At 34.0% G+C, this 15,768-nt stretch overlaps 2 protein-coding genes across 4 annotated transcripts; one reads left to right on the top strand and one right to left on the bottom strand.

Moving 5' to 3' along the window:
* Nucleotides 1–298: 298 nt before the first annotated feature.
* Nucleotides 299–1,755, bottom strand: LOC112639976. Its single transcript, XM_025415563.1, has one exon. It carries the CDS (start codon nt 1,515–1,517, stop codon nt 624–626), a length of 894 nt encoding a protein of 297 aa, XP_025271348.1. The 5' UTR covers nt 1,518–1,755; the 3' UTR covers nt 299–623.
* An 8,126-nt stretch (nt 1,756–9,881) lies between these two features.
* On the top strand, nt 9,882–12,900 carry LOC105249508 (cytochrome P450 6A1). Of its 3 annotated transcripts, none has more exons than XM_011255035.3 (7): nt 9,883–10,190; nt 10,532–10,703; nt 10,810–10,909; nt 11,178–11,706; nt 11,891–12,112; nt 12,267–12,518; nt 12,659–12,900. In XM_011255035.3, exons 2-7 carry the CDS (start codon nt 10,597–10,599, stop codon nt 12,832–12,834), a joined length of 1,386 nt encoding a protein of 461 aa, XP_011253337.1. In that variant the 5' UTR covers nt 9,883–10,190; nt 10,532–10,596; the 3' UTR covers nt 12,835–12,900. The 3 variants fall into 3 exon arrangements, with proteins under 3 accessions (XP_011253334.1, XP_011253337.1, XP_011253335.1); XM_011255033.3 differs by having other exon boundaries at nt 10,779–10,909; XM_011255032.3 differs by having other exon boundaries at nt 9,882–10,190; nt 10,532–10,909.
* The last annotated feature ends 2,868 nt before the right edge of the window (nt 12,901–15,768 follow it).

Genomic DNA, 15,768 nt, shown 5'->3' with positions numbered 1-15,768 from the left:
CTTGAAGGTCTAGAGGATCTTGAGGACTCGAGGATCTCGAAGATCTGGAGGATCTGGAGGACTCGAGGTTCTCGAAGATCTGGAGGATCTCGATGACTCGAGGTTCTCGAAGATCTGGAGGATCTGGAGGACTCGAGGTTCTCGAAGATCTGGAGGATCTGGATGACTCGAGGTTCTTGAAGATCTGGAGAATCTGGAGGACTCGAGGTTCTCGAAGATCTGGATGACTCGAGGTTCTGGAAGATCTGGAGATCTCGTGGATCTCGTAGATGGAAGGTTTCGGAGAATCTCGAAGGTCTCGGAGGAGAGAATAATCACAAGGGTCAAAAGAGAATTCGCTGAATAGCTATAAGCTATTTGTTGCGAGGTTACAAGTGATTGATAAGTCGTTGACCGCATCTTCTTATATACACTTTTCAATGTTTTCCGATAGCGAGAAAATTATCTTAATCTGCCGCGCCTTTCAGCGGCATTAATTAAAACTGATGTTGCGCCAACTTCATGATTCTAGTCAGCGCTTCCCGAGAACGTGCTCGATGTGGCGAGCGTCAGGTCAGCGCTTCCTGAGATCGCGCTCGATGTGGCGAGCGTCAGGGACGCCACACGACCCCCTCCGCTGTATATTAGTTAGGGATTTGAAAACGGACCGGTGGTTTGGAAGTCCGACCGCTGCGCGTCCGAAGTTTTTCTGGTTGCGGTTTATCCGTTATTTTCTGTTGATTTGTTAAGATATCATCTTCTTCAAGGATGTAAGCTGGTTTAACTCTATCTATGGACACATTGATATTCTTGCCATTCTTGTTGATAGTGATAACTTTTTCGTTTCTTTTTAGTACTCTATAAGGCCCTTCATACGGAGATCGAAGGCCTCCCCCAAGTGTCTCGTTACGCACAAAAACATGTGTTGTTGTTCTCATATCTTTGAAAATGAAGGTAGTTGTTCCTCCGTGTCTTTTGATCTCTTGAGGTTTTAATTTTTGTATGTTTTTCCTAAGTTCTTCCAAAACTTCCCCTTGGTTTTCTTCAAGAACTTCAGGAATATTTTTTTGTAAGAATTGGCCTGGCAATTTGATTGGCTCTCCATAAACCATTTCTGCTGTTGTTGCTTGCAGATCCTCTTTCCATGCTGCTCTAATTCCCATTAATATTACAGGCAAAATTTCAACCCAATTTTCTGTTTGATGACATTTAAAAGCTGTTTTTAGTTGTCTATGGAAACGTTCTACTAAACCGTTTGCTGCTGGGTGGTATGCTGTGGTCCTAAGATGCGTGGAGCCGGTTATTTGCATCAAACGTTTGAATAATTCTGCTTCAAACTGTCGGCCTTGGTCAGTAGTTATGCGTAACGGTATGCCAAATCTTGCCATCCAGTTTGAAAAAATGACTGTTGCTATAGTGTTTGCTGAAATGTCTGGAAGTGGTATCGCTTCAGGCCATCTTGTAAATCTGTCTATTATTGTAAGGCAGTATCGATGTCCTTTGGAGGATGGCATAGGTCCAATGATATCGACGTGCATGTGTTCGAAACGTCTTGAAGGAACTTGGAAATTTCCGATTGGTGCTTTATTATGCCTGGTAATTTTTGCTTTTTGGCATTGAAGACAGGCTTGCGCTCATTTGCGGCAATCGCGTTGAACTCCTGGCCAAACGAAACGTTGCATTATTAGTTTTGCAGTTGCTTTGATCCCAGGGTGTGAAAGACCATGCAACGATTGGAAAACTTTTCTTCGGAATGGTCTAGTTATAAATGGACGTGAGAATTTTGATTCTTCATCACAAAATAGCGTGATCTCTGTTCCTGGAATTGATACTTTTTTTAATTTTAGAGTTCCACTCCCATGCAGAAGTTCCAGGAGCTCTACATCGTCCTCTTGTGATTTAGCTAGCTCTTCGAAGTTTATCGCGTTATGAATGCTTTCCACTCTTGATAGGGTATCTGCTGTTATGTTTTCTTTCCCGGAAATGTGTTCAATATTCGTGGAAAATTGCCCAATAAATTCCAAATGGCGTGCTTGACGTGGAGAACTACGGAGCGGATCTTTGTTAAAAGCGTAAATGAGAGGTGGTCAGTATAAATTGTTTGTGGTCAGTATAAATTATAAAATTTCGTCCTTCTAGGAGATGCCGGTATTGTCTAACTGCTAAATAAATCGCTAACAGCTCCCTGTCGTAAGGACTGTATTTTCGTTGTGCTGGACTAAATTTTTTACTCATGAAAGCCAGAGGTTGCCAATCTTTTCCGATTCTTTGTTGTATTACTGCTCCCATAGCGTTATCGGAGGCATCAGTAGTTAGAGCTAACTCAGCCTGAGGGTCCGGATGAGCTAGGAGTGTAGCTCGGGATAAACTCTTTTTTGTTTTTTCGAAAGCTTGTTCTAAATCTTGAGTCCACATAATGGGTGCTTTCTTTTTTTTAAAAGTGCCAGATAGTGTTTTATTTAACTTGGCTTGGTCCTCAGCTGCCCCAGGAATGAATCTTCTGTAAAAGTTTGACATTCCTAGGAATTGACGCATTTCTTTAACTGTCTTGGGTTTTGGGAAATTTTCAATTGCCTTCACTTTTTCAGGAAAAGGTTTGGTTCCTTCTGCTGTAACCAAATATCCTAAGAACTTTACTTGGTTTTCCCCGAAAATGCATTTTGTTTGATTTATAATTAGGCCGTATTTGTCTAAACGCTGGAATACTTCCCGTAGATGTGTTTCATGTTCTTCTTCTGATTTAGATTCCACGAGGATGTCGTCAATATATGTATAGCAAAAATCTAGTCCATGCAAGACTTCGTTAATGAAACGCTGGAATATTTGAGCTGCGTTGCGTAATCCAAAAGGCATATATTTGTATTCAAAAAGGCCGAAAGGAGTTGCATTGCCGTTTTGGGAATATCTTCTTCATGTACAGGTATTTGATTGTATGCTCTAACCAAGTCTAAGGTTGAAAATACTCTTTTGCCTTCTAACGTCTGCGTGAAATCTTCTATGTGAGGTATTGGGTATCTGTCTGGTACGGTTCTTGCGTTTAATTTTCTATAATCTCCGCAAGGTCGCCAAGAATTTTTTTTTTTGGGTGCCATATGGAGAGGAGAGGCCCAGGGGCTTTTTGAAGGTTGAATTATCCCTTCGTTCAGTAAAAGATCGAACTCAGCTTTGGCTGCTTTTAATTTGTCGGGAGCTAAACGGCGGGGGCGGCATCCTTCTGGTGGACCTGCCGTGGTTTTGATGTAGTGGACTGTTGAGTGTCGAGTTTCTTTTCTGACTCCGCCTAATTTAGTTATGTCGGGAAATTCCGCGAGAAGGTTACGGTATTTTATCCGTTTTGGTAAAATTTTGATGGAGCTGATGTTCCCCTTCTCGCCAACGGGTTTAAGTTTTTGTGTAAACAGTCCTGTTTTCCCGTCGATTAGTCGTCCTTTTTGTAAGTCTGGAAGCAGGTGGTAAAAAGATAGAAAATCAGCGCCGATGAGTGGTTGTGTGACATAAGCTATGATAAACCGCCAAAGGAATGTTCTCCTTAGTCCAAAATTTGGTTCCAGCGTTATTTGTCCAAAGGTGCGTATAATCGTTACATTAGCTGCGTAAAGTTGATATGCGCTTGACCAAAGCGGACCTTGGACTAATTTGCGAGGATAGACGCTGACATCTGATCCCGTGTCTATTAGGTATGGGACTTTGGTTTTGATATCTGTGATTATGAGGCGGCAAATATGAGGATTCGAGTCATTTGCCGCCATTAATGACTCTCCTCTTCGTTTTCCTTTTTGAATTTGCAAGGTTGCTGGCATTTATTAGCCTTGTTTCCGAAACGTCAGTAATAAGGTTTCCTCGTCTTCTTGACTTGTTTGATTCTGTGATTTACTCTGCGATCGTCTTCTTGGCGACCAATTTCTGGATCGGCTTCTAGAGCGATTAAATTGTCTTCTACTTAACTTTGCGACTTGCTCAGTTAATTTTTTTATTTGTTCCTCTAGCGTCTGTTTTTCGGTAGTACTGTTTGTAGTAGCTGCTATTGATCGGTTTGTTACTTTGGCAATTCGGTCGGCTTGTTCAGCAACTTCCTCTAGTCTGTCTTCTGACCTTGTTGTTAATATGATTTGCATTTGTGAGGGCAGTCGTCCAATCTATAAAGTGCGGAGAAGATGTTCCGGTATATTCGATCCGGCAAGTGTTCGCAAATGTCGTAGGAATTGAGATGGTTTTCTATCACCTAACTCTTCATGCTCAAGTAATTGGCGAGTTCGTTGTTCTTGAGTGATTGTCAAACGTTGTATAAGTGCTTTTTTAATTGTTTCATATTTTCCGGCTTCCGGGGGTTGCGTAATAATGTCTCTTACTTCCCGAGCGTACTTAGTTTCAATGTGTGCTATAACATATAAATATTTTGTTGCGTCTTGTGTTATTCCTCCTAGTGTAAATTGGCCTTCTAGTTGAGCAAACCAGAGTTCAGGTTCTTCAGGCCAGAAAGGAGGTGCCTTGATTGCGAGGCGGCCAATTTGTTGGTTATCTCCGTCCATGTCGGGGTCACCAGTTTTGTGGACTTTTTTTACATTAATATTTATTTATTATTTATTTACATTATTATTTATTTCAATGATTTTTGGTTGCCAAGTTATTCTTGGCGAGGTCTTAGTTATCCTAATCTTCGCTAGTTTTTCTCCTCGACTATTTCTTGCTTCGGTTTGAGTTCCCCTAGATTTTCTGTTGAAGGAACGAGGAGTCCTTGGTGGAGATGCTCTAGGAGTCACCGGGATGGGAGAAAATCTTCGAGAGAATCTTCTTTCGACCAAGTCTATTGGTATAAGTTTCCAGGGAAGAAACTGGATAACTTTCCGAGGGTCAGTGGCCATAGAGGAAGATCTCCGAAGATCTGGATGGTCTAGTAGATCTGGAAGATCTTGGAGATCTTGAAGATCTAGTAGGTCTCGGAGGTATTGATGGTCTGGAAGATTAGGCAGGATCTGGACATCTCGAGGATCTAGAAGGTCTAGAGAATCTTGAAGACTCGAGAGTCTGAAGGATCTGGGAGACTCGAGGTTCTTGAAGGTCTAGAGGATCTTGAGGACTCGAGGATCTCGAAGATCTGGAGGATCTGGAGGACTCGAGGTTCTCGAAGATCTGGAGGATCTGGATGACTCGAGGTTCTCGAAGATCTGGAGGATCTGGAGGACTCGAGGTTCTCGAAGATCTGGAGGATCTGGAGGACTTGAGGTTCTCGAAGATCTGGATGACTCGAGGTTCTGGAAGATCTGGAGATCTCGTGGATCTCGTAGATCTGGAAGGTCTCGGAGAATCTCGAAGGTCTCGGAGGAGAGAATAATCACAAGGGTCAAAAGAGAATTCGCTGAATAGCTATAAGCTATTTGTTGCGAGGTTACAAGTGATTGATAAGTCGTTGACCGCATCTTCTTATATACACTTTTCAATGTTTTCCGATAGCGAGAAAATTATCTTAATCTGCCGCGCCTTTCAGCGGCATTAATTAAAACTGATGTTGCGCCAACTTCATGATTCTAGTCAGCGCTTCCCGAGAACGTGCTCGATGTGGCGAGCGTCAGGTCGGCGCTTCCTGAGATCGCGCTCGATGTGGCGAGCGTCAGGGACGCCACAATTTAAGTATAACTGGACTTAGGCCACTTTCAAAGTAAACGGCTCACTTATTGAACTAACTCTGAAAATTTATGTGTCCAGAATTATCGTATCTTCTCGGAATATAAGTAACCTCAAATGCTTTATTGATAAATAACTTGAAGTTGTACATGTAACCACGGGCAACCGGAAATAATTGACAAATGGACTTAGGCCACTTTCAAAATAAACGGCTTATATATATATATATATATATATATATATATATATATATATATAAGTAATATAAGTAAAAGTTTAATATAAGTTTGTTGCGTATCGATATATATTGTAAGATAGCTGTTGATGCTGACAGAGATGATACTCCGATAGAGATGATGTAATTATACCGTGAGATATAGAGTCAGATAAGATTATCTTATTACGTCGTCTATGATGATACACGATGCAGGAATATTGTCAGGATGTTTGTCAGGATGAAATATATAACAATGATGCACAGAGCACACACAATTTAATTAAATTCACTCAAATAACCGATACAGATTAAAAGACGGTAACCACGTAATACTGATACGTAAAAATGCGTACTGCGTAATGATGATCGCGAAGGAGCAAAACGGAAGAGCGCAGAAGGAAGAAGAGAAGGCGAAGAGCTTCGGATTCCACAGGACCTCTTTATATCGATCCTGGCGGAATATCGATATTGACGTAATCGTGCGCGCGCATCCTATACATGACTCAGCAGCACGCAAGCCCACATACCGGGTGTACAATAAATATCAGATAACGGGTGTACATAAATATTTTACAATATATATATATATATATATATATATATATATACAGGGTGTCCCTGAGCATGTGCTCACTCATTTGTAAAAAGATAGAGCGCAGTAAATTAAATAAAGAAATCCTATTATATGTAACGATTTTTGTAATAACAATCGAAATATTAATTATTGAAATCGGACGAATGAGAGAAGCGCTCGAGCGCTCGAGCTATAGCACGGCCCACCGTGTCAGACATTGCCTGCCGGCACGCGGCGGGAGGAGGGACAGCGCGCCAAACAATGCCAGAAATGAGACGCGAGATGCGAGTCTTGATGCGATGCAATGAAACGTGAGAATGGCGATAGCGGTAACCACGGCGCGCTGTCCCTCCTCCCGCTGCGTGCTGGCAGGCAATGTCTCACACGGTGAGCCGTGCTATAGCTCGAGCGTTCGAGCGCTTCTCTCATTCGTCCGATTTCAATAATTAATATTTCGATTGTTATTACAAAAATCGTTACATATAACAGAATTTCTTTATTTAATTTATTGCGCTCTATCTTTTTACAAATGAGTGAGCACATGCTCAGGGACACCCTGTATATACAGAGTGGGGAAAAAGTATGGAAGCAACAATTATTTCCGAAACTATTCATTTTTCGACAAAATGTCTTAGACATAATTTTTATAGTATGAAAAGATGTATTATGTGGCATAGACGGCATGACCTTGAAATGACCCTTACGAGCTGCATACAAATAACGTAAAAAATTTCAAATGGAACTCGTCAGTTTTTGTTACAGATTCTTGTAGCTAATGTCGAAACGTTTACAAAATACTGCATATGAGCCCCATTCCCTTAAAAACACTCCCAATTACGAAACAATTGTGATAATTCATATCGACGAAATTGAAAATAGACAGCGTACGTGTGATTACATGAATGTGTGTAACGCGACTGAACGTCATTATGAGAGATCAGTACAACAGTAACGATTACTGCAACAAATGGAGAATAACCCGCTTCGATCATTTCTGCCGATACGAAAGACACGCGAAGTTCGTAGAATCAGTTAAGGCGTACATCGTGAAAATAACATTTGAAATTACAGAAATGAAAATCAGTAACAATTCCTATGATAGAAAACGACAAAAATAGCAAATTTTCAAAACACAATATCCGAAACTTGTATGCCAATTGACACTACTTTTTTAAGGATAAAATAAATGATAATAATAAATAAGGTAGCGATGATCAAGAAATCAAAAAGATTCTATGAATACTCATAGACAGTGTATCATATGACAACAGGTACAATTACATGTTATTAGTGGACGCAACTGAACGTCATGATGCGAAATCAGTAAGCAATGTCAATGTGCATACAAATTGTTTGTATCACAATTGTTTCGTAACTGGGAGTGTTTTTAAGGGAATGGGGCTCATATGCAGTGTTTTGTAAACGTTTCGACATCAGCTACAAGAATCTGTAACAAAAACTGACGAGTTCCATTTGAAATTTTTTACGTTATTTGTATGCAGCTCGTAAGGGACATTTCAAGGTCATGCCGTCTATGCCACATAATACATCTTTTCATACCATAAAAATTATGTCTAAGACATTTTGTCGAAAAATGAATAGTTTCGGAAATAATTGTTTGCTTCCATACTTTTTCCCCACCCTGTATATATATATATATATATATATATATATATATATATATATATATATATATATATATGTTTAAGTTTTCGAATTTTTAACTCCTTTTTTTTCTCTTTAAAGCTAGTAATGGCTAAATTTCACTTTAAATTTCATTTTATTTAAGATAGAAATCTAATACAATGACAGAATTGCAGCATCTTTTATTTTAATTAAATCTGAACTTCTAAAATTTTCTTTAATTCTTCATACGTGAAACAAAATTTTATTTTATAATAAATAATAATGCAATAATAATGAAATCTATAATAGTAAATATGTAATGATAAAAACTTAATTAAATCAATAATTTTGACGTATAATATATAATAATATACCGGATGGCAATTAATAAATGATTTAGTACAAGTGTGAATTATAATATGACCCGAGCACGCCAAGTTTTTGTAAGTTGTTTTGGTCTTAATTTTTTTAGTTCCAAATTTACTTGGAACTTATTTTGAAAATCATTTTTATTTTGTCGAGAATCTAATATATAAATGCAAGATTGAATTTGTGACAAATATTTCAAATTACAAATCTCTATCAATTGCTTCAATGTACTTGGCTAATTAATCATTGATTTCATATTTAGTTTTGATTTTTTTAAGGAAAATTATATATTTAGGAAAATTATTATATATATTTTTTGAGAAAAAATTTTTATAAATTATTTATTATAAGAGCATTTTTTTATTAAACGTTTTGTTGCATACAAGGTGGAATATTTTTTATGTACTTGGCGTATTTTTTTTACCATTGTAAGATTTTTTTTTGGAAGGTACACATTACATGACTTACAATTTTGCAATAAAAGACGCTAGTAGTGATTGAGTTGCGATTCTCAGTGAATTCCTGGTTTTTAGCATCGTTGGTGACAGGATGTTCGATGACCGAAAGTGTGTTTCCGCATCATGCAAACTGAGGATGGATTGTTAAAAACCAATGATGAATTGACTGATCTAAAGTGACCGATTAAACTAACTGATCTGAAGTGAGCGATTGAACTGACTAATCTGAAGTGACCAATGCTTTTTGCGAATTTCTCTTTTTATATACGATTTAGTTTACTTTTCCAGTACGTATCTTATTCTTCGATTAGATTTTAAATTAACAAAATTTGTTCAGGTGTCTATTTCTTACTAAAGTTTCGAATTTTTGTAAAATTTATCTAGCTATTGTTGATTAGATTTATCGATTTAGAACAGCTAAATTCGTCGATTTCTTATTTTCCTCGCTGTTAAGTTTCGAAATATTATTATTTCTATTTACAGAGGGAGATCTATGTTGTTCTGTTATCGATATATTTCTCTATTTCCCTGCCTATATTTTTTTTATTTTCAGATAATTATTTGTTAAAGGAATCAGTGTTGCATCATTGTTAGCATTTCTTGCGTGTTTTTTCGTAATTATTCATAGATATTAAATGACAAATATAGATTATTATGAGGCGCAAAAGGCTTTATTTGAATGATTTTGCTTATCACTAATCAAACGATCGTTGTCGCAACTTCGTGAAAGGAAGGAATCGTGGAGTCGCCTAGACGTAATTTACATATTTTTTCAATTCACATATTTTTATATATTTTATCAATATAAAATATCTATCTTTAATTTAACTAAAAAGATATAGCAATTATTAATTCAATATATCTGATATAATTTTATATTCCAATTTTTGTCTTACACAATTAATAACTATCAAACTATCTTAGGTGAAAAACGATTAATTATTATATTACTTGAAATTGTATAGCGTCATAGAGCATTTTGTGTACATTAGCATTCATGTATGATGATGTATTTAAAAAAGTATTATCTAATCATGTTGCATTATCAATTGTTATTTTAATATACAATTCATCATTAATTTAAGTGGAGCATTGTAAATGCGAAAGATGAATATATATTACAAATATAATTCCTGAATTCATGTACTCATTCTCCTTGTGTTGACAATGTTGATTACACATCGCCTTGTAGTGATGATAATAATTGATATTATCATACATCACACACATACTTTTATAAATTGACTGAGCTTGGATCGTAGCAGCCAATGTTACAAGTTAGTTGGCTGAGAGCTGAGATAACATGGAGCTATAAGTGCCAGAGTTCAATTGCTGTTGCATTCAAGTACGTCGAATTTATTACCATTATCACTTATTTAGATGTCGTTCGTCTCAAAATGAATTTTGTAATATAAAAGATTTGTAAATTTTTGCATAGCATATTTAGCGTAACAAATAATAATAATAACATATTTCAAAGAATTATTTTAATTTAGCTTTTTTATTTTTAAGCATTTTGTAATATAAACATGTCGACAATCCCACGGAATTTTGATAAGAAATTCGATAAACTTTAATTAAATCAAGTTTTTGTAAACATTTGATTCATTAAAAATGCACTAAATTTATTATACTGTTTAATATTTTATTTTTCTTTTGACGGAATATTGTTTTTCTTCGTTTTAGTTAACATTGTGTGAGACAATTGATCAGCATTTGAATTACAAGGTTATGGAATCTTTTGAAATAATATGCGGCATTGCCGTTGTATTTCTTGGTGCGTATTATTACTTTACATTGAACTTTGGTTTTTGGAAGTCACGTGGTATTCGCGGTCCACAACCGACACCAGGATTCGGTAATATTAAAGATATTATGCTTATGAAAAAATCCTTACCTGATTTTTTGATGGAAATATACAACGATTACAAAGATGAACCCATGGTTGGAATATTTGCTAACAGGACACCAACTCTTATCGTAAAAGATCCAGATTTAATTAAGGATATTCTTATCAAAGATTTTACTAATTTTGCCGATAGAGGATTTCTCTTTCACGAAAAGGTATTTTTGTACGTTCGAAAAAAATAATATAAATTACAAATATGTATATTTTAAACTACATTATAATATTCGAATTATATAAAAACGGAACGTATTTTCCAATAATTATAATACATTTTTCCGTTTCCTATATGATAACTTTTATTAACAATTACAAAATTTATTTTCAATAGTCTTGAGTAAGTTCTTGCATAATTTAATAAAATGTATTTTTGAATTGGAAAATTTGATTATAAAAAATTTGATTATAATTTTATATTTATTACAGTTAGATCCGCTGTCGCAACATCTTTTCGCTTTAGAACCTAAAAGATGGCGACCATTGAGAACAAGACTTTCGCCTGTTTTCACATCTGGCAAATTAAAGGAAATGTTCTCTTTAATAACACAGTGCGCTGATCGATTTGAACGATATATAGAAAAACTAGCGAGCAAAAACGAGCCCATAGAATGTCGCGAGCTAACAGCCAAGTATACAACCGATGTAATAGGTACTTGTGCCTTTGGCATCGAAATGAATGCTTTGTCGGACGAAGACAGCGAATTTCGCAACATGGGAAGACTGGTCTTTGCGCCAACTTGGACAAATATTGTACAAAGAAGAATGAGACAATTACTGCCTAAGCGATTTTGCGATATACTCAGTTATATTTTACCAATAAAAGAAGTAACCAAATTTTTTACACGTGTTGTCGTAGAGACTATGTACTACAGAGATACGAATAATATTGTTAGACACGATTTTATTGATACATTGCGCGATTTAAAAAAACATCCAGATAAAGTAAGCAATATCGGTAAGTAATAACTGGTCTTTTATCATGGATTCTTATATACAAAACATCAGTTTACGTGTAACGAATATTAATAAAGTTCATAAAATATTTAAACTGTTAAATAGACAGATAAATTATAATTTTTAATTGCCGAATAAGAAAAGAATATTTCTTTAATATATAACAAAAGAATATTACATTTTAGATTTAACTGAAAACCTAATAGCTGCTCAAGCATTCGTATTTTTCGCTGCCGGCTTTGAAACTTCATCAACAGCTATGAGTAATGCCCTTTATGAATTAGCATTAAATCAAGAAATACAAAAGAAGCTGCGTGAGGAAATTAATGAAGAATGTATAAGACATAATGGCAATTTTAAATATGAAAATGTAAAAAAGATGAATTACTTGGATAAGGTTTTTAAAGGTTCGTCAATCAAAGAAGAAATTTAGTAAAAGAATAATACACTGTGTCAATTTACAACACTATTATAATATAATATATTGCTAATTTCTAATACAAGTGAAAAATGCATTTTTATAACACATTTTATACTTCTTTTTCATTGTTCTTAATATAGAAACTTTACGAAAATATCCTCCATTAGTCCAACTTACAAGAAAAGCGACATCAAGTTATACTTTTCATAATATCAACGTTAATATACCAAAAGGTCAGGACATATGGATTCCAATTTACGCAATTCAACGAGATCCGGATATTTATCCGAAGCCAGATGTATTTGACCCAGAAAGATTTTCTGACAAAGTTGCGCAAATTAAACACTCGATGTTTTATTTGCCTTTCGGTGATGGACCAAGAAATTGCATAGGTAAAATGAAATAAAAAATAGATTTAAATATGTCTCTTGACAAGCTTAAGTTTATTCTTATAGTATTTACTTTTTATATTTTTAGATACTTTTAATTGAAACCTTTAATACTATACTTGTAATAATTTTTTTATTTTAAGGTGCTCGCTTTGCTGTTCATCAAACAAAAATTGGACTTATAAAAATATTGCGAAATTATAAAGTTGAAATTTGCGAAAAAACGCAAATTCCCTATATAAACGATCCTCGATCGTCTGTTATATTAACGCCATTAGGTGGAATATATTTGAAAATGATTAAAATCAATCGACTCTAATTTATGTTCGATTGTTTCTCAAAAAATATGCGTTAAGAAGTGAAAAATGTAAAAATATATAATACAATAACAAATATATAAAAATTAGAAAAATAATTGCCATCTATTCCAATTAAATTATTCCAATTGAACTATTTCAATTATATCAATGTCCATATATATTATTGGCATTTTTGCGTAATAATACTTGAGCAATATCAATTGATTAATAATTCAATTTAATTTATATTGTTATATACGTATGATAGAAAGATTTTATTATATTTTTTCTTCCACTAAATTTTAGAATGTGTGAAAATAGAAAATGAGCAATATAAATTGTTTACAAATTTATGATGATATACTTAATATTGTTAAATAATGTAATAAATAATAGTGTTAAATAATATAAATATTATTTTTTTATATCCGATATTATATCGATTTTGTCTGAAATGAAATTATAAGTGTCAAGTGTCGATCTTATAACACTGTTATTTATTATACAAACAAATTTATTATACAAACAAAAGTATAGAACAAATTACAAAGAAAAGTTTACGAACGTTTCAACTATTTGGTTTCCCTATTTTTGGACCATCTTCAACATATGATAATGTGACAATGACATATGGTAATGAACAAAAAGAATTAACAAAGTTTTACATAGAAGTCAGTTATAAGGTATGCCGTCTAAAGAAATAATGAATTCCTCGGTGTCTCATTATTTTGACGATGCGTGTAATAAAATCAGTCAAATATTTTTGTCAAAGAAAGTGAAATAAAAACAAAAATTGAAATAAATTAAATAAATAATATAAACTAATATGAACAAAGATAGGATAAAGTAAATTCAATAAAAATTAAATTTAAAAGATTAAGAGGTTAAAAAAAATTTTGTGTGTGTCACTTTTCCAAAAAAGTCGAACAAATTGGAATAATTTTAATAAATAAATAGAAAAAAATTTTTTTTGTGTCAATTTTTAAAAATCAACAGCAAATTAGAATAATATAAATAAATAAACTGAATGTAGACTTGTGTGGAATTAAAAGTAAAAAATTAAGAAATTGAACTACAAAATTAAGACTTACTTCCAGGCATCGAAAACAATGACAAGCCGTTAGGGACAAATAGAGACAGCCAAACATCTCCGAAGACAATGATCGACTAGTCTTTAACGGATAGCTGTAGCTTATTTATAAACGATAAAACAAGTCAAATAATATATAAATGTACACATATGCAAAGTCGCAGACCTATTTGTTATGTTAGAAGACTGTGTTAAATTTTTGACAAACTATTGACAATGTTTAGATAAATTTTTAGTAAACGTTCTGTATTCGTTTGCAAATATAGACCATTTTTTTTGTCTTTTGATAAATAGCATTTCGGAAATTAATCTTTTATTCAAAAAAGATTCCCGATCTAAAATCTGCACCTCATTCCAATTAAAAACATGATCAAAACCAACCCTGTGATTAGTGATGACAGATTAGGTATTAGTATTACGTCTAATATGACTGCGATGTTCGTTGATTTTTTGTGTGTAGTTGTCTGCTTGTTTGTCCAACATAAGATGCATCGCAAACGATGCAATTTAATTTGTATGTAACATTTATGGAATTAGAGGTAGGAAGATGGTTCTTGTGAAACTTGATAAAACTTCTCATTTTGTTAATATTGTAGTATGAAAGTCGAACATCCAAATCTTTAACGATATGTTTGAAACGCTCGGAAATTGAAGGAACATATGGTATAATGAAAAACATAATGGGTTCATTTGTATTTGTGACAAACGTATTGTTGACTAAGGAATTTGATTTAGAAAAGTGTTCTTTAAGGCGGTCCAACCATGTTTGAAAAATAAAATTTAAAGGATATCAAAGGATATCATTGTTCAAAAGAATGTTGATGTAGCCATTTTGATATTTTTATAATGATAAATATGGTGGGACAAACGGAAAACCTTGTCTATCAAACCAATTATTGTACCTTTTTTTTGGCAAAGAAGATGCTGAGACAAAAAGTGCAGGTATCTACCTGAAAAGATATCTTTATGATACCAATCAAAAATTATAAAGTTATTGTCTGATATTAAAGTCAAATCTAAAAAATTGATTTTATTGTCTTCAGCAATTTCCATTGTAAATTGTAGACGAGAATGGAAAGAATTAAAGGTGTCAAGAGTATGATTGAAAAAAGAAGGAGGAGTGGCTAAGGTAACATCATCCACATACCGTAAATAAAATGGAGGAGTAAATTTTAAGAAAAATAAGCGCTTTATTTTCTAAATCCTGTAACACTATGTCTACTACGATAGGAGTTAAGGGGGAGCTCATTGGGGTGCCAAAGGATTGTTTGTAAATGATATCGTTAAAAATAAAAAAGGATGAATCCAATATAAATTTTATTGCTAAGAGAAATTCACTAAATGGTATGTCACAATTTGGTGAGATATTACTCGATCTAGAAAAAACACTGTCAATAATCAAATCAGTCGACATGTTAGTAAAAAAAGAAATCACATCCAGCGAAACCAATCTAAAATTATTGTCGAAATATGTATTAGATAATTTTTTAACCACATCATAACTGTTAGAAACATGACCACGAGAAGCGGGAAAACTCTTAATCATAATTTTATGTAAATATGTGGCTAAATGATGTAATAGACTAATTATGAATGAGACTAATTATGTATGTGAATTCCATATAACATTAAATATTCTATGAATATACAGCTTACTTCCATAACATGAAATTAATATGTTGTATGTTGCATATTCATACATTTCATATACATGATTTGGATAAACACTACAATATGTATTATGTATATTCATTGATGTATTTTATATGTACATACAGTTTATGTATGTACAGTATATGTGAAACGTAGATACAGAGTTTTTATAAACTTTACTGTATGTAATATGTATATACATTGCTGTATA

The sequence above is a fragment of the Camponotus floridanus genome, unplaced genomic scaffold, assembly GCF_003227725.1.
Source record: "Camponotus floridanus strain SB8 unplaced genomic scaffold, Cflo_v7.5 scaffold123, whole genome shotgun sequence".
NCBI classification, from domain to species: Eukaryota; Metazoa; Arthropoda; class Insecta; order Hymenoptera; family Formicidae; genus Camponotus; species Camponotus floridanus.
The sequence above is the reverse complement of the archived record's forward strand: the minus strand, read 5'-3'. Positions and strand labels throughout refer to the sequence as shown.

Bases quoted from the DNA above. Each gene is read 5' to 3' on its own strand.
- LOC112639976 (XM_025415563.1), bottom strand. From the start codon at position 1,517: ATGCACGTCGATATCATTGGACCTATGCCATCCTCCAAAGGACATCGA.
- LOC105249508 (XM_011255032.3), top strand. From the start codon at position 10,577: ATGGAATCTTTTGAAATAATATGCGGCATTGCCGTTGTATTTCTTGGT. The intron at 10,910-11,177 runs GTATTTTTGTAC...TATTTATTACAG, and splicing joins GATTTCTCTTTCACGAAAAG to TTAGATCCGCTGTCGCAACA. The intron at 11,707-11,890 runs GTAAGTAATAAC...ATTACATTTTAG, and splicing joins AGATAAAGTAAGCAATATCG to ATTTAACTGAAAACCTAATA.